This window comes from Xiphophorus hellerii, chromosome 5 (genome assembly GCF_003331165.1).
Source record: "Xiphophorus hellerii strain 12219 chromosome 5, Xiphophorus_hellerii-4.1, whole genome shotgun sequence".
NCBI classification, from domain to species: domain Eukaryota; kingdom Metazoa; phylum Chordata; class Actinopteri; order Cyprinodontiformes; family Poeciliidae; genus Xiphophorus; species Xiphophorus hellerii.
Window position 1 is genome coordinate 31,814,079 of NC_045676.1, and position 23,765 is coordinate 31,837,843.

At 39.2% G+C, this 23,765-nt stretch overlaps 1 protein-coding gene across 1 annotated transcript in view; it reads left to right on the forward strand.

The window, feature by feature from the left end:
* LOC116720338 (collagen alpha-1(XI) chain-like) overlaps positions 1 to 23,765 on the forward strand; it is a 55,182-nt gene that overhangs the window by 20,536 nt on the left and 10,881 nt on the right. Inside the window, exons 6-51 of the mRNA XM_032563532.1 lie at positions 2,876 to 2,998; positions 3,695 to 3,805; positions 3,897 to 4,028; positions 4,135 to 4,182; positions 5,180 to 5,221; positions 5,395 to 5,457; positions 5,545 to 5,619; positions 6,069 to 6,152; positions 6,242 to 6,298; positions 7,260 to 7,313; positions 7,400 to 7,453; positions 7,699 to 7,752; positions 7,840 to 7,893; positions 7,968 to 8,021; positions 8,117 to 8,161; positions 9,277 to 9,330; positions 9,973 to 10,017; positions 10,095 to 10,148; positions 10,226 to 10,270; positions 10,347 to 10,400; positions 11,680 to 11,724; positions 11,813 to 11,866; positions 12,685 to 12,729; positions 12,882 to 13,043; positions 13,133 to 13,186; positions 13,266 to 13,319; positions 13,399 to 13,443; positions 13,849 to 13,902; positions 14,012 to 14,056; positions 16,502 to 16,555; positions 16,650 to 16,703; positions 16,890 to 16,943; positions 17,435 to 17,542; positions 17,628 to 17,717; positions 17,817 to 17,870; positions 18,011 to 18,118; positions 18,336 to 18,443; positions 19,082 to 19,135; positions 19,224 to 19,277; positions 19,496 to 19,603; positions 19,687 to 19,740; positions 19,846 to 19,899; positions 19,984 to 20,037; positions 20,126 to 20,179; positions 20,302 to 20,409; positions 21,913 to 21,966. Of these exons, the coding sequence (XP_032419423.1) occupies positions 2,876 to 2,998; positions 3,695 to 3,805; positions 3,897 to 4,028; positions 4,135 to 4,182; positions 5,180 to 5,221; positions 5,395 to 5,457; positions 5,545 to 5,619; positions 6,069 to 6,152; positions 6,242 to 6,298; positions 7,260 to 7,313; positions 7,400 to 7,453; positions 7,699 to 7,752; positions 7,840 to 7,893; positions 7,968 to 8,021; positions 8,117 to 8,161; positions 9,277 to 9,330; positions 9,973 to 10,017; positions 10,095 to 10,148; positions 10,226 to 10,270; positions 10,347 to 10,400; positions 11,680 to 11,724; positions 11,813 to 11,866; positions 12,685 to 12,729; positions 12,882 to 13,043; positions 13,133 to 13,186; positions 13,266 to 13,319; positions 13,399 to 13,443; positions 13,849 to 13,902; positions 14,012 to 14,056; positions 16,502 to 16,555; positions 16,650 to 16,703; positions 16,890 to 16,943; positions 17,435 to 17,542; positions 17,628 to 17,717; positions 17,817 to 17,870; positions 18,011 to 18,118; positions 18,336 to 18,443; positions 19,082 to 19,135; positions 19,224 to 19,277; positions 19,496 to 19,603; positions 19,687 to 19,740; positions 19,846 to 19,899; positions 19,984 to 20,037; positions 20,126 to 20,179; positions 20,302 to 20,409; positions 21,913 to 21,966 (3,084 nt within the window). The remainder of the gene's footprint in view (positions 1 to 2,875; positions 2,999 to 3,694; positions 3,806 to 3,896; positions 4,029 to 4,134; positions 4,183 to 5,179; positions 5,222 to 5,394; positions 5,458 to 5,544; positions 5,620 to 6,068; positions 6,153 to 6,241; positions 6,299 to 7,259; positions 7,314 to 7,399; positions 7,454 to 7,698; positions 7,753 to 7,839; positions 7,894 to 7,967; positions 8,022 to 8,116; positions 8,162 to 9,276; positions 9,331 to 9,972; positions 10,018 to 10,094; positions 10,149 to 10,225; positions 10,271 to 10,346; positions 10,401 to 11,679; positions 11,725 to 11,812; positions 11,867 to 12,684; positions 12,730 to 12,881; positions 13,044 to 13,132; positions 13,187 to 13,265; positions 13,320 to 13,398; positions 13,444 to 13,848; positions 13,903 to 14,011; positions 14,057 to 16,501; positions 16,556 to 16,649; positions 16,704 to 16,889; positions 16,944 to 17,434; positions 17,543 to 17,627; positions 17,718 to 17,816; positions 17,871 to 18,010; positions 18,119 to 18,335; positions 18,444 to 19,081; positions 19,136 to 19,223; positions 19,278 to 19,495; positions 19,604 to 19,686; positions 19,741 to 19,845; positions 19,900 to 19,983; positions 20,038 to 20,125; positions 20,180 to 20,301; positions 20,410 to 21,912; positions 21,967 to 23,765) is intronic.

Here is a 23,765-nt window from a genome sequence, read left to right on the forward strand (position 1 = left end):
TTAAAAATAGAAATGTTAAAATTGTGGTGAACTAAGTTGTCATCTCTCAACGATTTCCCCATAAAACGACCTAAACCCAGAAGGTCGGGGTGCCAGGACAGTATGTTAACAGCCCAACGTATTTTGGTATTAAAAATGTTAAGTTGGCAAGAAATGTAAAAATATTACTGGATAATTATTTTACTGGAAAACATTGTTGACAAAACTTAAACATACAACTATACTGTATGTCATCTTCAAAAGGACAAAAAACAAAACAGTTAAAGTAAATAATATCAATTTTTGCACTTCTGCTAAATCCGTTTCAGTAATCAGTCAGTGGACCGTAAAACACAATGTGATGCTGGTCACATTTAGAGTATCAAAGCACTTAGCAGCTCCGTATGGTAACAAATACTGACCACATTTCTAAAAATTTTAAAATTTGTCTTAGCTCTTTATTCAACACAACATAGGAGCAATGCTTCTGTCACCAAAAGTTCACAATCTTTCCGTCTCCTGCTGCTTCTTACTATTGTTAGTGAGCGAGACTTGAAGATGCTTGGACATTTCTGCCTCAGGCTAAGAGAAGCTGACCTCAAAGAGCTCTGTGAAGGGAGACCATGATGAATGGCATACCTCACCCAATTTAGAGAGGCCAGGGCACCTTCCTGGTGCAAGGCATGGGGGAAGGGTAGGAGAAGCTTGACTGGGTCCCACCACCTGCATGGAGAGAAGTCATCATGTCTATATTGTTTTGGGTTATTCCTCATTAACTTTGTTTCCAAGAACTCAAACTTTCTTGTTATCTTTTTAGTGGTCTTGAAACATTTGCTAAAATTATGTTAGAATGTTCTTTCCTGATCAAAGACATACCAGAAGTGTTGTATCCTTTCACATGTTAGATAAATCTCCTGTAGCAGCCGCTCGGAGGAACCTATGCTTGCTCATACATGCGCCGTCTACCGTGTCTTAAGAAAGTATTCATCCCCCTGGCATTTTTGGTATTTTGTTACATTACAACCTGTATTAGATTTTTAAAATTTATATTGTACATGATGCATCTGCACAAAATATATTGTGTTGGTGAAGTGAATTAAGATAAAGTGCATATATCTAAGCACTTTTAAAGATCCACTGTTATGCTACCTTGAACTAGCTAGGATAGATCTGTGGCTTTACAGAACCGGTTCAGTACATTTAATACACAAAATCATTCTCAGATATTGTGATTTCACCTGTTCAGTTGCGTTTTGAGATCTTTAAGGAATGCACAGTTTTAGGACTAAGTTACAGTTATGCAAATGAGCTGCTGTTGGTCAAGTTTTTTCAACTCATTGTTTACTTTAGCACCTCCGACATGTGAAAATGGCTACAAACAGATGCACAGTGGTACAACCATACATCTTTGACCCAGAAGCAGAACAAGCGGAGCCTCCTGAACGATCATCAAACCACCACTAGTGAAGGATGAAACACTGCTGGATCTGTTGGAGATTTGTTATTAATTCACACTCTGAGGATGCTTTGGGGTGTGAGCTATGATGTGAAGTCAAGCAACTGACATCAGCACAATAATTCAGCACAAAGACCATTTTGTTTATCTGCAAATGCAACCTTTTTTTAAATATATATTTGTAAAATTAAAGGAAGTAACACCTCTCTCAACATGTAAGAAAAAAACCCCAAATCAAACAATATTGGTAATATCCGCGAGTTTGACATGTTTTCACAAACATCTCAGTCTAGTCAAGTCTTTCTCAAACTGTGGTTCTGGGAGTAATGGTGGTCTGCAGGTGCCCATATTTACGTTGGGATATCTATAGTCTGAAAGAAAATGCCAAAGCAACTGAAGCCTACAATTCTTTTATTATGCTTCTAAAATACAAATAGCCCTAACATGGTTTATTAGAGCACACAACACTTGTGTTAATTAACTCTTTTGATTTCCAAGCTTAGAATCCATACTTTTAGAATTTGTAAATAACTCAAAACTCCCTGAGTAGAGTTGTTTTATTGTGGCCAGTCACATTTACAAAGGAGCAACACCCTTTACATCAGGAGGAACGAAGACAATGAGTTCAGAGACTAATATGTACAGTTCAGGTTATATATATTAAGATGTTGTGTTGTTTTGGGGGCAATTTTAAATTAGGTGGTTTGTAAGTGTTTGTTAAGTGGGGTAAGTGGTCTGGTTGTAACTGCATAATTGATTTATTTGTCAAATAATTTATTAAAAAACAGACATAAAGGCTCACCTCTACACCACCCTCCAGTGGTGGTAGGGATGAAATGCAGCTTCCCTAACCACCTGCTTTGCTTCCTGAAGGTGCAGCAACATTTTAATATGAATATTTACCTTTTGAGCTCATCAGCAGATATTTTAGACATTGACACAGTCGAACGTGAGAGACCTCTCAGCTGTTTATTCCTTTAGGATGTTTACGTATGCCGTTGGTGGTTTTTTATTGATTGCAGCCTGAAGTGATATTCACAGCCGTGAGGTGCAGACGGTGACCTTGTGTGATGTCAGGTGGGACATCTGCAGTGCAGCTCTTTGCTGTATTTGGCCCGGGCTCCTCATGTATGTGCATGTGTAAAACAAAGAGCAGAGGAGATGTCTGTTCTGTGGATTCATTGTGCTGGCGCCACCAGAGGCTGCAGCTCTGAAGACGATTAACTGCAGAGCGACAATAAAAACAGCATGTTGTGCTACTTTGATCTGACTATATGAACACAACTAGTGATAAATACATGACGGACATGTGCATGTACCATTTATTTTATTAATACCACGCTGCTTAGTGTGGACCACTATAGACATCTATTCTGTCTGCATTCCTTAAGTTTCTTTTCATCTGTTTTGTTTGCTTGTTTGTTTGTTTGTTTTGAACAGGGACAAATCCAGCAACTTCTTCTTGTGGCTGATCCTCGAGCAGCAGAGACCTACTGCAGAGACTACATCCCAGACTGCGACGCACCCTTACCCTATGACAGCATTTTCATCGAGACTGAAGAGGTAAGGTTATGCACTACATTCAAAAGGCACGCTAAGAAAATGTTGTTTTACATCGAAAATACTCAGAAACATTTGACCACATAAATAGTCTGAATTATCTCCCCCATTCCTTTATCTATCTGGCTTTGTCTTGAATCAAAGCTCACAACCCGCCGACTCCTAGGAAAACTTTCTAATCATTTCCTTCTGCTGCTGTTTGATTCACCATCTGGCTTACAACTCAACACATATTTTTTATTTGGCTTAACATTTTGTCTCAGGCTCTTCTAGAACTGCAATTCACCAAAAGAGTCAGCGTAAGACATAAATCGGATGTGTTAATTTAACAAGATTTATCTGAATGTTTTTATTATTTTTTTTTACAACATTTTGTTTCCAGTCAGGTTTGGGCCTGTTGCTCACAACAGCTTCTGTTTATTGTCCTGTCCAGAAAAGAAAAATATATAAAAATGTTGGGGAAACAAACAAACACAAGGCTGCTGAAAGTTGCCAAACAGTGTTAACGTTTTGTCTGGGATGCTTAGCTCATGTTAGTGCACAGCATATGGCCAACTTTATAACAGCGACATAATTAGCATAAATGTAAAAACATGAAGTTAGGTTTAGTTATAGAGATATAAAGAGTAGATTGGACATCGAACAAACAGGGATGGTTGAGCTTTGTGTCCTTTAGTTTCATTGTTATTTGGTCTTTAGGAAGAGGGAACGCCAAAGAAACGAGTAGCAGAAGAATTTGACTACAGCGTCTTCTATGATGATATCTCAGTGTCCACCGTGACAGCAGGTCCTAATGTCACCGAGTACGAGGTGAGACTCGGTAACCGCCAGTGATTTCTGTTTCCATGGTTGACTTTTTCTTATCCTTCGTAATTTGTTCATCTGTCAATGTGTTGCACAGTTCATAGAGTACGAAGACTATGACAACACAACAAACTATTACCATGTCAACGAGTACGAGGAGTACGACGAAGAATACGACGAACGCTACGGACCTGCAGAGAGAGAACGGGAGTACCTGCTGAACACGCAGGTGGTGTAAAAGGCTTTATTCTTTAACGCATAAAATAAAATTAAAAAAAATAATTAATCATGTACAATTATGATGTTTGTATCTCTGTCCACATATTTTAAATTAGAATTTACCAGAAAAAGGACAGAAAGGAGAGCCTGGCTATTTGGGGCTGGTAAGAAAACCACACAATCAAAAACAGGCTGTTTGATGGATTACTGATTCACTTCTTAAACAATTTGATCAGTAGGTAAAAATGCTTCATTTACAAAAATATTATGATTTTCTGTTTAGATTGCTGAATTAGGATTTTATACAATCCAATAATATTAACCTGTTATAACCTCCAGCCATCACACAGACACAATGTGTTTCCATTCCTTGGAATTATGATCCAAGTCAAATATTAAATGTATCTATTTTTCATTTCTGAAATTGACAATTAAAGGATTCCCATTCCCATATAGCAGTCTAAACCTAACTCAATACTTTCTCAACTATTAGCAATTGCCAAACAATAATGCTTTTCACACTTTATATTGAAATGTATTTTCCACTTCCAGATTTCTTTTTTGCCACACAGAAATAGAGAGACTTCTCTCTGTCATGTTTTAACACTGGACAGAGAGAAACTGTAAATATAAGATGTGCTACTCATCTCACAGTTATGGTGTTACTAAAGAAAGAAAGTCATTCAAGCTCAAATTGGGAAGGTGTTGCCTTTAGCCTTTCCTTTTCAAAACTTCTCCAATATGGGTGAGTTAAAACTACTCTGCAAAGAAGAGTTGGCCAAACTTCTTCCATGGTGAGGTAACAAACTAATTGTCAGTTCCTGTAAATGGTGACAACAGTCGGTGCTTCAGACGGAGGCACAACTATTTAACAGGTTTAGATGGCAAATACTTTTTTAAACAAATCCTGGTGGTCTGCAGAGGTTTAGCTTTAATAAATGAAATTGTTATTTAATAACTGCAGTTTGGATAAATTCTGGACGTACTGGTCAGATATTACAATTGGTCTGATGACAGAGAATATTTTGGTGTGGCAAAAAAGCGAATATTGTGAAGGGGAATCGTGTTTTACGGCCGTTTATGTGGTGAATTGTACTGTAACCTAAAGAAACATAAAAAACCTTTTGTTTTGGTGATTTTTTTTCTCTTTCTTTTCTACAGGGAACTCAGATTACAGGACCGTATGGACCTCCAGGACCTGAGGTTAGTGAAGCTTCCTGTGCAACTTGTAACTAGAAACATGTTTTTTGTTCGGGTACAGTACCTCTTTATTTATTCAGGTGCAAATTTAACCTCAACAGCTGAAAATGAAGAATATATATTTTTAGAATAAACAGCGTCGTTTCAAACTGAGTGTTGTTTATGATGATGTGCAGGGAGCTCCGGGGCCTCCGGGAATCACTGGACCAGTGGGACCTCGAGGAGACCCTGGAGAGCTGGTTAGGTCTACCTTCTGTGTGCTCAAAGCCTGACTCGACGGACTGATGTCTCTTCAGATGTGACTTCATCTCTCTCTTTGCTGTTAGGGTCCTCCAGGGCGGCCGGGCCTTAGTGGTGCTGATGGGATCCCAGGTCCCCCAGGAAACATAATGCTCATACCGGTAACAGACTGCGTTCCCAGAACGCTGCAGCCGAGCTGCTGCTGCTATTAACTTACAGAAGAGCCTGAGGGCAAATGGAAATGTTTCAGAGTTGTTACTGAAAAATGTGACTCTTGAAGACTTAAAGTAAATTAGCTGTTTGCTCTTTAGGCTTTACAATAACAGGCGACTCATTATTTAATCATATTTAGTGGTATATGATTTCATTACGATAATCTGATTACATTTTTTATTATCAGGACAAGTTTAATAGTTCTAAATGTATGTAATCCTACCTTTTTCAATACTGTGTTAAGACAGCGCATTGTGTTCCTTCCCTCATATTTTCCTTTGTTTTGTTTCGTTTTATTCCACTGTTGACAGTACGTACCTATCAAATCATGGCTGACAGTGGGATTAAATGGCCACTAGGAGGAGTGTTGATTTTTTTTTTTTTTTCTGATCTTCAGTTCCAGTCAGGTGGTGATCCGAGGACAGGAGCTGTCGTTTCTGCACAGGAGGCTCAGGCTCAGGCCATCCTGCAACAGACAAAGGTACACAAACATAGTATTATACTGCGTCAAGCACAACTAATTTAAATCAGTTATTTTCCAGGATTAATATAAATAAGTCTCTTTTCCAGTTGGCCATGAAGGGCCCTCCTGGCCCACTGGGTCTCAGAGGCAGACCCGGACCACTGGTAAGTTACCCTGCAAATGTTGATTTGTTGTAGTGCTTTCACTGTTAGCTTTATGAACAAGACATGTATTAAAGTCACTTTAGATGAATTTAGATATTTATACATTCATAAAGTAGAAGATCTACTGAAGGATGACTGACCCGTGTCACATTTTTTTCCCCTTAATTCTACTTTAGTTTCTCAAGGTACATTCTTAGCCAAACTTTAAAAAGACTTTCAGAAAACTTGTAAAAACTGTTGATAAACGGTAAAGGTATAAAATAATAGAGAAGAAAAATAAAAAAAATAGAATGAGTCCTTTTTATTCTGTAAGATTAAACATAAAATGCAATGTAGGACATGCAAGCATTTATCTCCCCTTCAGCAGACAAGCATCCAATGTGTTGGATACACATGACAACAACGTCATCACTCTGCATTTTGACAGAAGTTTGACCCGTTTACACCTCAGACATGTAGAATGGTTCATCTGTCAAAGATGAACTGATCCAAAAAAGCTGTGCATCAGAGAGTATTTAGGGAAAATTAGAAATTTTATCTTTAATAAAAAAAGATGTGATTTGACACTGATACGTGAACATCTCTGATTATTTAATGGGTGACCAAATTTCTTCACATGAAAATATACACTTTATTTCTTGTGTGGATTTTTCAAATTTTTTAAATAAATATTTGTAACTTGTAATACAACTTGCTTTTTGTGTTAAAAAAATGTGATAAAAGAAAGACTTGAATTAGTTTTTGGAGGTGGCAGTGACTCAGGATGTAACAGGTGGGTTGCAGGTTTGAACCCCGCTCCATTATTTGCGTTGCTGCTGGTAGTGGTCAAAGGGCCCAGTGCTGCAGATAGTCTGATAGTCTGAGTGACTGTAGAGTAAAGTACTTTGGAGTCTTTGGACTTGACAAAGCATAATGCAAATATTGGCCAATTATCATTTTTGTGTTTTTGCTTTTTCTATAGGGTACATCAGGGCCTCCAGGGCTGAAAGGGAGCAGTGGTGAAATGGGACCACCTGTAAGTTTACCTTTGTTGTCATTTCAGTTATACCAGCTACAGTGTTTTTATATCTCATATCGTACTCTCTCATTTTCCTCTCTCAGGGTCCTGCAGGATTGCCGGGTATTCCAGGTCAGAATGGAAGACCTGGAAAACGGGTGAGGATATTTAATGTGCTGCATCTTTTGTTGTTATCAATATCATCTTCCAATGAGTTGTTGTAAAATTTTGCCTCAAATTACATGTAGTCCATTGATATACAGTACAGACCAAAAGTTTGGACACACTTTCTCATTAAATTCAATTGTGTCCAAACTTTTGATCTGAACTGAGTACAGACCAAAAGTTTGGACACACAGTGGTATCCAAACTTTTGGTCTGTACTGTACGTGATTCTTATTAGGGTCGGGGAGGTTCAGACGGGGGCCGTGGTGCGATAGGAGAAACTGGAGCAAAGGTAAATTAAAGTCACAGACACACATTTCCTTTCCTTCTTGTTCTGCTTCCTCAAAGTATGGACTTACTCCTGTTCTTTTCCTGCTAGGGAGATCGAGGCTTTGATGGCTTACCTGGCCTGCCAGGAAATAAAGGACACAAGGTACGCAGACGGGGATGAACGAGTTCGGGACATCAAATCCACAATTCAATTATCTTTCTATAATGTTTTGTCAGGGAGACAGGGGGAAGCCAGGACCCCTAGGTCCTCCAGGAGAGCTGGGAGAAAAGGTAGGAAGCCATGCCAGAAATAAGTATTTGTAATTTTGATGTTTTTACTATGGGAGGAAGAATGAGTTTGTTTGTATTTATCTATATATTTACAGGGCTCTCAGGGGCCATCTGGGCCAAGAGGACAACCAGGTGATTCTGTGAGTGTTTATGTTTCAACTTTCAATTTTCGTCAGTTTCATGAATAGTTTGATTATGGGACATTTGCATGGTCTTTATACTTGCATATAATTCTTTCAATGGATGAATCTGGCACTTTAGGTATGTGGAATATGTATCCAAAGATAAACCAGACTTGTTGAGTTCCACAAGTCTCAAAATCTCTTCATGCTATCTTGACTGATTTATTTTTGTTTTCTGGCGTCACACAATGCATTCTGTTTGATGCACTGACTGAAATTTCATTCACAGATGTGCCTCTATCAGATAAAGCATCATCATCATGATCTGAGCTTTCCCACATTAAGGGAAGAGTCATCATAGTGTAAACTTCTGCCTTTAGAGAAAACTATTAAGCAATTTTCTCTGCATTTAGTTAATAAAAAAAAATTCGGCAAACCTAACAAACCTAAAAAAACCGAAAACCTTTAGTCTAAATCTTCTCAAATGGTGGTCCTCAGACCACTGGTGGTTAATGGGCGCCGCCTAGTGGTCCACAAGGTACTGCATGCAAACAACTGTTCATTTGCCATTACGTGAGTTTAAAATGCGATGCTACAGATAGCTACCAAATGACTGTGTTTAACAATAATAATGGATAAATGGTCCGAAGATATCAGTAGAAAGTTTCTCATGGTGAGTTCAGAAACTTTTGATTTTGAACACCATTATGATACATAGTATGCCACACAGGCATGCAGAATAAGGTCTGTGGCTGTGCTGAACGGGATATGACTGACAAGGCTGTGAACGGAGCTGCGCCCCACGCCGACTAACCGCATCTAAAGTCCTAAAATAAAATAATTTAGAAAATGTTTGCTTTTTCCAAGGCAACGCCAAGTCTATTTTTCTTTTATTATGCTTATGAATTACAAATAGCCCTAAAGCGTTGTTAGTACACACAACACTTGTAATAAAGAACTTTTTTGATTGGAAAACTTAGAATCTACACTTTCAGAATCTGTAAATAACTCAAAATGCTCCACAATAAGTCTGTTTTTCCGTTTAGCTATGGGAGACAATCGATTTTCTTTCAGAAAAGCATAACACCTGTCTGCATTTCCCCACCTTGTGTAACTTCCATGTGTATTTCAAGGGTCCCAGAGGTCTGACTGGCCCTAGAGGTCGTCCTGGAAACTCAGGCTTGATGGTAAGTGTAAAATACTTGCATGCTAGTTTAGCATATGCTCCACATGAGATTTACTTTTACACACACTGAACTCTCTCACAAACAACAGGCCCTGGTTACTGGGATTACATGTTTAGCTTCAGTGAGTCTCTGCAGTCAAGCATCAATAATCTCTGGGCTGCACCTTCTAATCACAATGTTAAAGCAGTTCTTGGATTCTTAACAGCATATATGTACAATCCTTACCTCATCGAAAAAATGACTGCTTACTCGCCTGAAGTGGTTTCTTCAGTTGTGTGTGTCTGATTTGTGTGCTTGTTGCAACATGAGTTAAGCACTTGTCAGCATCAGTGAATATCGTTTCATTTGTATATTTTACAGACACAGTTTGGATTTTGATTTAGGAAGCGGTAATGAACTTAAGCTGGGAACAAGCACATCTACACCAGAGGCTCTGATAAACATTTTTGGTTTAATTCTGTTCATTTTCAATTAGGGCTTGAAAGCCATCTATTAAAAAGTACCGGGCAATGCAGTAAAATCTTGTATGGGAAGGTTGATGATTCTGAAAACCCATCATCAGGAAATGGGCTCTCTGCATTTCAGGATACTCAGCAGAAAATGTTTGTTTTTGTTTAAATCCCTTGCTGTGTCTCCTCAAAGGGCATTCGTGGAACTGATGGGGTCCAAGGTTCAAAAGGCAACATAGTAAGTAAAGTAAAATATGTGACCCTAAAGGTGCTTGATTAGTTCACTACTTTTACATGAATAATTGTCCGCCACAGGGACCATCAGGAGAAACTGGAGCACCCGGTCAGCAAGGCAACCCTGGAATTGTTGTATGTGCTAAAATGAAGCGTGCTGAAAATGAACTCCATGGCTTAGTTTTAAGACTAATGTGACATTGCATCTGCAGGGTTTTCCTGGCCCTCAGGGGCTGGTAGGACTACCAGGAGAGAAGGTAAGTGAGCTTTAGCTGGTGATTTTTTTTCTTTAGGATAAGATCTCTTGATGGACAATTTCTCACTGTCTGGCAGGGACCTCAAGGGAAGAAAGGGATGCAGGGCTTACCTGGAAATGACGGGCCTCCAGTACGTACAGATTTCATCTTCCATATTTAGGGTCTGTCCCAGAAAACCTGCTTAGCCTGTAGGCGGGGCGGTTCTCCAGTGGCCCGCCGTGTTGTTGTTAAAGATGTTAAACGTTGAACGGAAATTTGAAAATATGGCTAAGAATGAATGTTTTTACAAGACATTATAGGCAATACTTAAACATCAGCTACCGAGTCTTCAAAAAATATAGCTAAAATAAATTTAAAAAATGTTGCACTTCAGTTAAAACCTGGTTAAGTAGTTAGCCAATGAGTGCTAAAACAAGCTGGTCACATTCAAGAGTTAAATAAAATGAAAGAAATAATGATAGGTAAGTATTTGTAGGTTTAATAATATTCTTAGGGTACAAAATTCAAGTATTTGAATTTACAATACGTTTTACAATAAGTACAAAAAAAAACAGGTTTACAATAAGTTTTGTTGTGTTTTCCTAAATCTTCCAGTTTTGTTTAGCAATGTCTGCCACTGGTGCAGCATTTTTGATTTGCTGATTGTGATTTAGTTGCTTCTTATCCAAGTGATTTAAGTATTTGCAGGGAGTATTCTGATTGGCTGTCGGGGTGGCTCATTTAGTTGCTGGCACAGACAAAAAGAAAAAAAAATTCTAAATGCAAACAAGACACATTTTCCTTTATACACAAACATAACATTATATGCAGAAGGTTGCTTTACATCCGTGCTGACATCCACCCATGCTAGCTAGTACTGCCTCATCTAGCAATTTACAGCTCCAGTAATGTAAACATCAGCTCAGTGGCGCCCTCTCCCTGCACCGAGCAGGTGAACAAGCAGGCTCATTTTCCCCTCCTCTGCTCCTCAGTCTTCAGAAAAAGAAAGTGTCCAATGATTTTTTTGGCCTTTACCCATGACTTGTCGTTTTATTTGATTAAGTTGTTAGCATGTAGGTCAGTCGAAAAATGCAGCGGTTACGGAACTCAAATTATTAATAAAAGGCGCCTGACCTCAAACTCCCTTCCTTAATGTTTGCATGCATACCATAATATGTTGCTACTGCACTTTTAACCATTATACCAAAGACACTCTTTAACCTGCTTTTGCTATCATTGTTTCTGGTATATTTAGAATGAATAAGCAAACCAAGCTTAGCCTGGTGGGAAGCAAGTAAAGCCTAGCAGCCCGCCAGGCCTGCAATACTCTGGGACTGACCCTGTCTATTTCAGACCCTTGTTGCATTCCTGAGTCTCTACAACATAATAACCTCAGTTAAATGACTAAGTCTTTGTTTGCTTGTCTACAGGGTCATCCTGGAAGAGAAGGGACTCCAGGTGAAAAGGGATTGCCAGTAAGCATATACGAACTTTCTTTTGTACTTTTGATGCTATTTGCAATATAGATTTTTTTTTTCAACATGCATATATGTTTGTTGTTAGGGTCCTTCCGGTGTGCAGGGACCTGTAGGATACCCCGGACAACGGGGCGTTAAGGTAAGAAATGCACAGTCACCGTGCTTGCAAATGTACTGAAACACCTTCCACTTTTTTATATTTCTTCTCGATACAACTGAGATTCTGAAAAATGGGAATGCATTTGTTTTTCCAACTCCCCATCCTCCAATAATGGCAAACAAAATCCAACATGAATAAAAAGAGTCCGCCTGCCTGCCTTAGTTTAAACCTGTCTGTCGTATGTAGGCCTCAGAAGTTATTAGAGAACTTCTGGACAAGTCATTGAGAATGGAGAACCTGGAGTGGAGAACCTTAAAGCAGGGTTAGTTTTCTAACAATATCAATCTTAGAACAACTCATGAAACCACATCAGCTCAGCTGAAGGAATCTATCAAGAGGGCAGCCCTGTCATTCATCCAATGAATCTAGCCTTTAAGGAAGACAAACAGGGTCAAAATAACTTAATTTTGCTTAATAATTGTCATCACCAAAATGTTTACATGTCCATAACTGTCCTCATGACAGTGAATGAGAATATGGTTCCTCTGAAAACTGGATATTTCTTTCATCTCATCTCAAATGGACAAAAAACAAAGTAAAATATTAAAGGTTTCAAAAGAAACAGGTTGAAGTTTTTCTTTCACTTTACAATTATGCTACTTGCTTAATCACATTAACAAACATTACAGGTTGTGGCTACAATTTCACAAAAAGGGGAAAATGTTGAAGGCGTATGAGTAAGTTATGAAACTAGGAGTGTAATGTTTTTCAGCATGCAGGAGTTTTACGTTCCCTCTTACCAAATGCTGCAGTGAGAATCATCTCCTCATGTCTAATTTTTGTATGTTGTTAACCAGGGTGCAGATGGAATCAGAGGGTTGAAGGGAAGCAAAGGGGAAAAGGTAAAATGTAACAAAACTAATATCATCTTTGTACGTTCAGAAAATCAAGCTGTCTAGAGCTGCTATTTTAAACCTATAGATGAACTCAAGTGTCTCCTGTTTTCCTGCACGATTTTCAGTATTTTAGTTTATCACACTGCTGTTCTCTGCAGGGAGAAGATGGTTTTCCCGGGGCAAAAGGGGAGATGGGAGCGAAGGGGGATGTTGGAGATAATGGACCTCTAGGGTCTCGAGGTGAAGATGGGCCTGAAGGTCTCAAAGGTCAGTTGGGTCCTCAGGGAGAGGCCGGGCCGGCTGGTATTTCTGGAGAAAAGGTACATGTTGTATAAGGCCATGTATAATTAACAAAACAGTCTTAACCTACAATTTTCTGCAAATTCACTCAACTAGCGTTGTGTTTCAGGGGAAACTGGGGGTTCCAGGTTTACCTGGGTATCCAGGACGACAGGGCCCCAAGGTAAAATAAACTGAGAATACAAAATTGGTTAATGATAGAGCAGCAGATGAAGTTTATGTTGACCTTTCTTCCTTTGCAGGGCTCTGATGGGTTTCCTGGTGCGCTGGGGGCTCCTGGAGAGAAAGGGAAGAAAGTAAGTGAAGCACTCAGAACACATGCTGTGAAATCCTTACTGTGTTTCATAAATGTCTGACATTTGTCTCATTTAACAGGGCCCTGCAGGACAAGCAGGAAGTGCAGGCCAAAGAGGTCCAAACGTGAGTCTTGACCGTAAGATGTTCACTTTTAGTATAAGCAAGAAAATCACTCTGCTGTCATTACTGTCCTGTCAGAGATTTGTAAGTTTCTTTGTGCCAGTAACTGTTTTTTATCACATTTTTCTAATGCTGCAAATGTTCTCATTTTGTTGTTATGTCCAAGTCAGATGACTGCTGGTTTTGACGGTTTTAAAGGTTTCTGTTTACCTTTGCAGCAAAAACAAAAAGAAAGAAAACAAAACCATGGAGCATCCCATTGAACAAAAACTTTACACAGCCTTGGATAATGTGGAGCTTCTTTCTGCTTTTGAACCACAGCTTTCTTCTCATGTCAGGACATATTCTAAGCAGCTTTCACCTTCCAGCTGATTTCAAAGTGTTTTTTTTATGTTGTGTTTCTGGCAGGGTGCCCGAGGAGGCAGGGGGCTGAGAGGTCCTACAGGGAAACCAGGAGAAAAGGTTAGCTGACTCTCACCTGAACCCGCTGCAACATGTTTCTGTTCCCTGTGTTCCTGCTCTGCCTTCTGTCACTGCTCCTGTGTTTTCCTTCCCTCTCGTATCCTCTCAGGGAGCCTCAGGACATGACGGGCCCCCAGGATCTCCCGGAGAGAGGGTAAAATATACAGTTGTGTCACAAAAACATTATGCATGCAAACATCAGTATATTTTATTGATTATATGCGAGAAGCTCGGATAAAATCCTAATAGAACAAATGTGATGAATTATTTTTTACTTATTTTCCATGAAAACCTTAAAAGTGTGGTTTATATTTGTCTTCAGACACATATTATTTAAATATGTCCTAAATAATAACGAATAATGTCGAGGGTAGTGCAATAAGTAAAGGCCTGGTCCAAGATCAGGGGCCTCATGTATAAAGCGTGCAAACGCACAAAAAATATGCAGCGGCATATTTTACGCGCAAGTCGGCATGTATAAAAATGAACGTGGCGTGAAAGTTTGTGTAAACATTCTCAAACTTTTGACCTGCTGTGAAAATGTGCGGCACTTTATCTGTGGACAATAAACTACAAAGTGTCAAAACTCACCTAGATACACTGAAATCTGACGCCATTCAGTGTTATTTAGACCAAGAAGCATCAAACCCAATGATTTATCATGATTTTAATATTCTATTGTTTAAATGTAAAGTATAAAACTGAACAACATTTATCCTCAGACAATAAGCTAACACGCACACAAAATAAAGACAATAAAATAAAAAGATGTTAAAACCTCACTCAAATGTAAATAGTACATTTCCTCAGGTTTTGTCTCATAAATATATAATTGTTCTGTGCGCTGAAGCTCATGAAATGCATCTGTGGAGTAATTTCATTTTCACTAAAAAAAGAAAGCAAGGTTGGATCAGCAGATTAACTCCCAACAGGTTTGATTATTTTTAAGGTGATTAAGGTGTGTATAATCACATGTAAAGGTGAGCTGTGTAATTGAAGAGCGCTTTGGCTCTGATGGGGAACATCACCAGAGGGAGCCTGTGTTCAGAGATCATATTGATCTGCTGGGAAATGTTGATGATGATTTATTAGCATTTAGATTAACCCAGACTGATCATCCTGGAGCTCCGAGCAAAACTTAAAGAAAGAGCCGTGGGTTACTGGAGCAACTACGTACGGCTTTATACATCTGTCTGTCTGTCAACTCTACAAAATATTTACAATTATAGTTATATATACTAACTACAATTAGGTGCTCAGAGTCTGATAGGTCTATCTTTGTTGGCATTGAAATGCTGTGCAGATTTCTATGTAATTCCTATAATAGAGCCTAAATTAAAACAGAAGAGGGAATTGAAGCACATTTATCTTAGATATCTATCGCCCATATCTCCAGGACATAATCCCGTTAAGTGAAACAGTCATTTCAGGTGGAAATTGGCTTTTCTCTGTGCAGGATCTGGGCTTTAACTGGTTTTTGGCAGAAAACCCCCCCGCTAAATTTGGTATTTTTGGTATCTTTTCGGTGTAACACAGAATGCCTTCTTCTACACAGTGCATAAGACTTCCTGTGCTTTAAAATTCTGAATTTAACAAAATTAACAGAACCCCACGGTAAAAAAAAACAACAAAACCCCCCCCAAAAATCATCAAAAATCTTTATTATTATTTATTGAGTTATATCCATCACAGGGAAGTGGTCACACAGTGGTTCAAAATCTAATTTAGCTTAATGCAGATAACTCATGAAAAGTACACTTTTACTGCTATGTGCAGATTAGAAATTTAAGTAGGCAGATATCATGACAAATGACCAAACATGGACACTCTGTAGGGGAGAACATCCCAAATTATAGGGGGAGAAAAGGATAAAAGAGACGAACTTCTGTCACAACCTTGAGAATACGACTACATCTGTGTTACTGGTGTGAACATAATTTGTATGAAAGAACTAAATGACAGAGAAAGTCACTCAAAACGACTCAGCGAGACACTCAAGCTGAATGTGATTGGGTTTTGGCACAACACCAGGTTTATTCCCGCTGTCGGCATTAACCTTGTGAGAACTGATTCCTAAGCTACTGCAGGCGGCAGATCTCATGAGACTTAATTAACCTGTGATCTTCATCATCCTTCACCATACTTCCGATGTCGTTCTCCTGGAGCTTAGTCTTACGTTTCTTCCCATACTCGTCCTGCTGTCTCTAATGTTAACTTTAACTTGCTTCTGACTCCAACTTCATTGTTCTTTTCTTTTTCATGTCACTGGTAAGTCAGGGTTTGCTTTTGATGAAGCTTCTCACTGTGTTGGTGGGCATGGTTCACACAGACGTCCATGTAGTCATATAGTCGGTCACCTGCTCAGTCGCGGCATCAATGTCATTCAAAGTCTGACTGAGCTTCAGTTGTTTTGCAAACAATAAGAGCTTAGAGTGAATTTCAGATCTGTCCTCAAGGCAAACTGCCACGCTGGCATTAGATGTTTTCCTGCTTTAGCTTCAATATGACCAAAACATTGCACTGAATGCTATTTATAAAAGCATCACTATATTAATCCCTTATCTATTTGGTTCATTTTGCATTTTTTTTTGTTTTCTAGGGGCCTTCAGGGCCACAAGGAAGGAATGGAGAACCAGGACCTAAAGGCTCAAGTGTAAGCAATTACAAAACACTATTTCTTTTTACAAAAGGTTCAACAAATTTTGATATAAATCTGCGAAAACATAAAATATGCAAAATTGTTACAGGGTCCAGCTGGGAAGGATGGACTTCCGGGTCATCCGGGTCAAAGAGGAGAACCAGTGAGTGACATTATGAAAGGTTATGAGGAAAATCGTCATTTCCACACATTTACCCAGAAACCCTTGCTCAACCCGTATTGAGCCTCACAGTGTGTTTGAATCCCGGCCCAGGGTTTTAATTTAAATTCTGCTCAATGATGGTCTAAAAGACACACTGCTGGTATTTAATGTCCAACTTTTTTTCAGGGCTTTCAAGGAAAAACGGGCCCCCCAGGGCCTTCAGGTGTGGTCGGACCTCAGGTAGGCGCCTCTGTTTAAACCTGTCGTTTTGAGTTGAAGAATTTCCCAGTGTAATTACATATAACATAATATTCAGTTCAATTCAGTTGAACAAATATCAATTTGGTAAATTTTTTATCTAACTTTCTGTATATTTTTATTTCAACTAATTTAGCTGAATTATTTTGATTACATTCAAAATATTTCAAGTCATTTCAGTACTTTGATGCATTTCAATTCAATTCAGTTCAAATTTTTATACAACTTAAAACAGAAGCATGACACCAAGGCCCTTTAAGAGTCAAAAAAATCCCATTTAAATCGCTCCACACTGAGTACATAGGCATTATCCATCTGAGATCAGTTTTTTTTTACTTAGTTTGGATTATTTCAGTAAAAAATCTCTCCTTACATTCAGTTTCATTTTCAAAGCCCTGCTGTCTCATTGGGTTGGATTGTAACACCCTGTTATTATTGAAGCCCACTGAAATGATGTGTGATGTTTGTTTCAGGGGAAATCAGGGGAACCTGGACCAACAGGAGACCGCGGTCACCCGGGAGCACCGGGCGTACCCGGAGAGCACGGTTTACCTGGGGCTGCTGGGAAAGAGGGCGGAAAGGTCAGATGCAGATTTATTATTTCTGTTTTCATCATTCCACTTATACTGTAGGTAACATTTCTGTTTTTTTTAATTCATGACTTAGGGGGATCCTGGTTTACCGGGGACATCAGGGAAGAACGGTCCAGCTGGACTGAAGGGGTTCAGAGGGAGCAGAGGAGCTACTGGAGTTATGGTATAAATGCTGAAATACTGTACAGTACATCTGTGTTTGTGTTTTTGTGAAGATCTTTTAGTAGTCTAGTGCTTCAAAATGCTTTACTGACATTTAAAGGGACCTCCTGGTTTGAAAGGAGCAACAGGCCCCGGTGGATCCCCCGGATCTCTGGTGAGTAATGGCACAACGATTCTGATTTGCCTTAACTCCCCTGTCAGGCATTCTGCAGGTGTGTTTCCCCATATGTAACACTACCTTCCGCAGTAATTTGGTACTTGAAGACATTTAAAGGGCTGATATGTTGTGTGTAGGGGCCATCAGGAGAACGAGGCCCTCCAGGACCAGCCGGGGCAATCGGACAGCCTGGTCGTGCCGGAGCGGTTGGAGGACCGGGACCAATGGGAGAGAAGGGGGAGCCTGTAAATATCAGCATGCTTTTTGTTTCTTTTAATCATTTCATCTGCTGACACAGGAGACTGCTTTAGAAAACATCCTCAGAGAATATGAAGAAAACACACAAACAAAAAAATACTTGTTTGTATGTAATTTCAATAAATGAGTTGTTCCTCGCAATTTTTCTCTGCATTGTTTGTATCCTAATTGCACTTTTTAAAATGAGCTCATTATTTGCCTCAGGGAGAGAAGGGCCCTATTGGACCTGCAGGTAAGGACGGGGATCTGGGTCTGGTAGGAATGCCTGGAGCAACAGGACCTGCAGGACCTTCGGGGGATGATGGGGATAAGGTAAAGCATGCATGATGTGTTAGAGCACAAGAGAAATAAATACAGGATCTGGGGCCAATATCTGATTTATGCTTTTAGTAAATCTGTGTTCCTATACAGATTATAGCTTATTCTGATTACTCTGTAACACCTCCAATTAACAATATTCCAAAAGCATTTTTTCTACCCATTTTTTTGGCTAGCATGGTTTTCTGTGGTTAGCATTATTTAGTATAAGCAGCAGTCTGACCTTCATCTCAACGCTGCCAACATTTCCACACCCAGCATCAAAACTCAGCTTGACAGCAACACAAAAAAAAATATCAGTCCACTTCTCTGTAATTCCTTCAGTCTTCCTGTTTTCTGCTGGATTCTCAGCCTGTTTGAAACTGAAGAAAATACAGATTCATTTTAAATAGATTCCTACAACTGTTCTGCAACACCTCAATGATACTGAAAGTCTTCAGATCTGAGTGTTCTTCCCTCAGTAACCACTTCCATATCAAAAACTGTTGTTGGTAGCTTGAGATGCTAGCTCTTGGCATGGTCTGTTCACGAATTGAAAGAAAGGTTGGATTTTTAAGTTCTCAGTCGGCCACTCACCATTCAGTGCTGGTCAAGCGGAAGGTTTCCAGATGTTTTGTGTTTTATGTCCACAGGGGGAGCAGGGAGGACCTGGACAGAAAGGCAGCAAAGGAGACAAGGGGGAAGCGGTGAGTGGGGGGTTGGGTTGTGCTTCAGAAGGATCGGTTATGGTCACTTCATCTAGTTTCACATAATTCTTTGGTGATTTCTCAACAGGGCCCCTCGGGTCCTACTGGCACCCAGGGGCCAGTTGGTCAGCCTGGTCTTCCAGTGAGTCTTCTCTTTTCTTTTCTGTCTCGTTAGGACTGATTGTTGAATGTTTGTTGTGACATTTTTTAATGTAATATATCATAATATGATTCCATTTATGTTCTAAATACACGATCACAATGGATTGATCCCAGTCAATCCATCAATCTGTTGTCACTAATGTCGCGAGATGTTGTTGATCCTAAATGTGTTCACACCAGACTCCACCTGTCTAACAGGGTGTAGATGGGCTGTCTGGCCCTCGAGGGCAGCAGGGTATGTACGGCCCCAAAGGAGACGAGGGGCCCCGTGGTTTCAAGGGCTCCAGAGGGCCGAGAGGATTACAGGTTAGGTTTGTGAATGTGGGGATTCTTGAAGGATATTAATTTAGTTTTATTTCAGTTAAATAATTCTGTACATACTTTCCCAGGGTATGCCTGGCTTACCTGGAGAAAAGGGAGAGAGCGGACATGTTGGTTTGATGGTAAGTTTATATTCTCTTTATTCTATTTGTTTGCTTTCGCACCTTTTTTCTAATGTCACAAATGTTTGAAAAAAAGGTTGATTTATCCCGGTTACCTGGTTGTAGGGTCCACCTGGACTACAAGGCCCCAATGGTGCTCAAGGACCTATGGGAGGACTGGTAATGCCTTAGGCGTTTGTTTTTGAATCTTTAATCTTTCCAGAACTAAATTCTGCAGTAATAAACATAATTTGTGTGGCACAGGGACAAACCGGCAGACCTGGGATGATTGGACAGCCGGGTGTTGTGGGGGAAAAGGTCAACAAAAACCTTCACTGTTTTCACTTGAATATCCTAATACTTCTCATATTTTTTTTTTTTGCACTTAATATTTTTTTCCTCTTAGGGAGAGGATGGAGAAGCGGGTGACCCTGGACCAGTCGGTATTCCAGGAAGACTAGTGAGTCTGTTTGGTTTTTAGCTAGCTAATCCTTGGAATAAAAATGTATTTTACAATTAATGTTATTGCCTTAAGAGTCTCCCACACTTTACATTCCCTCACTCCTCTCCTGTTGCTTACAGGGTGACAAAGGAGACCAAGGTGAAAAGGGAGATACGGGCCCTCCAGGAGCCGCCGGTCCCCCGGGGGCCAGGGGCATTCCAGGAGAGGATGGAGCAAAGGGCAATGGTGTAAGGGCCACTCACAGTGTACTGTATGATGTGCAATGACACACATTACTGTAGCATACACAAACAACTTTAGTTGTAAATAGAAATGTAGAATCGATTCCTAAAGAATTGAACAGATGTAGTAAATAAATGAGTATTATATAAATTTGTGGTTTTAAAGTAAAACACAAATACTGTTAAGTATTTACCATTTAGAGGTTTCCTAGTCTTTTAGAGTGTTTGTCACATGTAAATGTTTCAGATCATTAAACAAATTTTAATATCAGACAGAGATAAACATGACTATAACAAGAAGCAGTTTTCAAATAATTATTTCATTTATTAGGGAAAAAAAAGCTATGTGATAAAGTAATTGCCTGTTAGGGACAACAGTTAGCCGTCAAATGTTTGTGGGAACTGCAGTCAGTCTTCTTGTTGAGAAAGTTTGGCCCCTTCCAATTAAACTATGAATTAATTATAATTAGGTACAAAAGAGCTTCATCTTACTTGCCACAGCCAGTCTTGATTCCGGCCTGACCTGTAGAATCAAGAAATTACATAAACAGAACCAGTCTGAGAACAGGAAGTTGACCAAATGAACTCATATCAGTGCATCAGGCACAGATGGAAAAAAAATTCAAGGACAGACTAGAACTACAGTCAGTAACATCCAAATGGTTACAGAGTCTTTTCTCAGCCTCTGAGACTTAAGGAAAGCCAGAATCCACAAACAGATTAAAGCAGTAGTGAACCTTCCCAGGAATAACCTAAATTATTCCAATAGTGAGGAGGAGTAACCCAGGACAACCAGGACCAATCATCTGAAAGGCTTGTCATACGTCAGCCTACAAAAGCTTTTATTGCTTGTGTCTTTAGTTCAGGGGAATAACTGCATTATATAGTTTTAGTTACAGACTGAAAGGCTGACCTCCAGCAGTCCTGGTTCTCTGTCATCCATGGCCTCCAGACTCTCGGCTCCTTCGTAACCGGCCACCTTCCTGTGGCCTTCCTGAACTGATTCAGAACTCTAGTTTGTTTTTCTTTCGGACCCTTTATTTTCATTTGTGTTTCCTCTGTTGTGAAGAGTTCTGACCGTAAATGAAATACTGAGTCTGTGGCTGCAGCTAAAGATTGAGGTGAAGACACAGAGGCCTTCCAATATCACAGACTTTGATCACATCCCTAAAATCACATTTTCAAACATGAGAAAAGCTGGTTAGCGAATATAAGGGTGTGATTGTTGTAATGCAAAAAAAGATTTTTTCTATTGGTTTTTAACATAGGTATACATATTGTTTGACCAATAATAGTTTTTTTCTCAAAATATTTTCTCACGTGTTTTAAGAGATGCCTGCCATATTCTCTATTTGAAACAAACTTTTAGCCAAATGACTCACTTTAGATTCAGTCAAACATCTGAAACCTTTTAGCAATAGCAAATTCACATTGTTGAAAATGAAACAACTATGTGCTTTGATTGTAAGGTTTAATGCGTTGTATTTTTGAATTTTCTTCTTTCCACAGGGTCCTATAGGTCTGACTGGTGACCTTGGTCAGCAGGGAGAGGCAGGACCCAATGTGAGTGCCTGCTTGAAATTCACTTTTTTTTTTTGTCTTTTAAATAATCAGAAAGTGCTGACTGTTCATCTGTTTACTTCACTGCTGTAAGTCAGCAACATATGACACATTTCTCAGAAGCTTGCGTTGTATGTGTGGGAACGTTTGATGTGCATCACATTCTAAGAACATACACACTACGAAAAACTATTCACACCCCTTGACCTTTCCATATTTGACACATTACAGCCAAAAATATAAATATATTTCATTGGAATTTTGTCTGTCATACCAACACAAAGTGGTATACAATTGTGAAGTAGAAAGAAAATTATACGTGATTCAAAACGCATTTTACAAATAAACTAAAAAGTGCGGTGTGCAGAAGTATTCAGCCCCCTTTTCTTTGAGTGCGACCAATTGCCTTCAGAAGTTACCTGATGGCTTCCTGTGATTAGACAGAGTCCAGCTGTGTGTAATCTGATGTCGGTAGAGACCCAGCTGCTCTGTGACGCCTCAGAGGGTCAGAGAATATTGGAGAGAAAACAGCATCATGAAGTCCAAGGAACACAGCAGACAGGTCATGGAGAAGCTGTGGAGAAGTTTAAAGCAGGCTTAGACTGTAAAAAGATTTCCCACGCTCTGAACATCTCACTGTTGAATCCATCATCCGGAGATGGAAACAGTCTGGTCCAACTGTAGACCTACAAGACGAGGCCGTCCACCTAAACGTCCAGCTGAACATGCAAAGCTCTGATCAGAGATGCAGCCAAGAGGCCCATGGTGACTCTGGACCAGATGCAGAGATCCACAGCTCGGGTGGGGGAATCTGTCCACAGGACAACTATTAGTCATCACTGCACAAATGTCTTTCTGGAAGAGTGGCAAGAAGAAAGTCATTGTTAGAGAAGCATAAGAAGTCCTGTTTACAGTTTGTCAGAAGTCATGTTGGACACAGCAGACACATGGCAGGAGGAGCTTCGGTCAGACGAGAACAAAACTGAAGTGAACAAAATGCTGTTCACAAACGCTCTTCATCTGATCTGACTGGGCTGAAGCTGTTTGGAAAAGAAGAAAGGGCAAAAGATTTTATCACCAGATGATCACAGCTGATGGACAAAAACCCTAAAGACTAGCAGCTGGAATCACAGAAGGCAGTTTCACAAAGTATCAACTCAGGGGAGTTGAATACTTTGCACACCACACTTTTTAGTTTTTATTTTTAAAAAATGTTTTGAGGAATGTATAATTTTCTTTTTACTTCACAGTTGTATACCACTTTGTGTTGGTCTTTAACAATAAATCCCAATGACATTCATTTATGCTTCTGGTTGGAAAATGACAAAATATGGAAAAGTTCAAGGGTTATGAATATTTTTGCAAATGACTGAATGAAAGCTAAACATTTATTTTGTAAAAAAACAATAGAAAAGTCAGTATGATCTCAGTTAAACTTTGATGAAACCACATATTCCATTTAAATATTAAATATAGAAGGAAAGGAAACACCTCCTAACCACAACTGTTTATTTATATTTATGTTTAAATATTACATATTTTATATTAACATTGTAAAAAAAAACACAATATCACATCAATATAAAATTTCCTTAATGTATGTATGTGATGTATATTTTATTTATTAATGTTGCATGTTTGTAGTGAAAGATAGTAATCTGTTCCAGAAGGACAAAATCAATAAGTAAATAAAAAACTAAATAAATACTACAGCACTCCAGAAGTAAAATGTAAACATTTGTTGGCATTTTTACATTTGTCTTAAACCTGCTATTTGTGTATAAAACTAACATTGCATATTT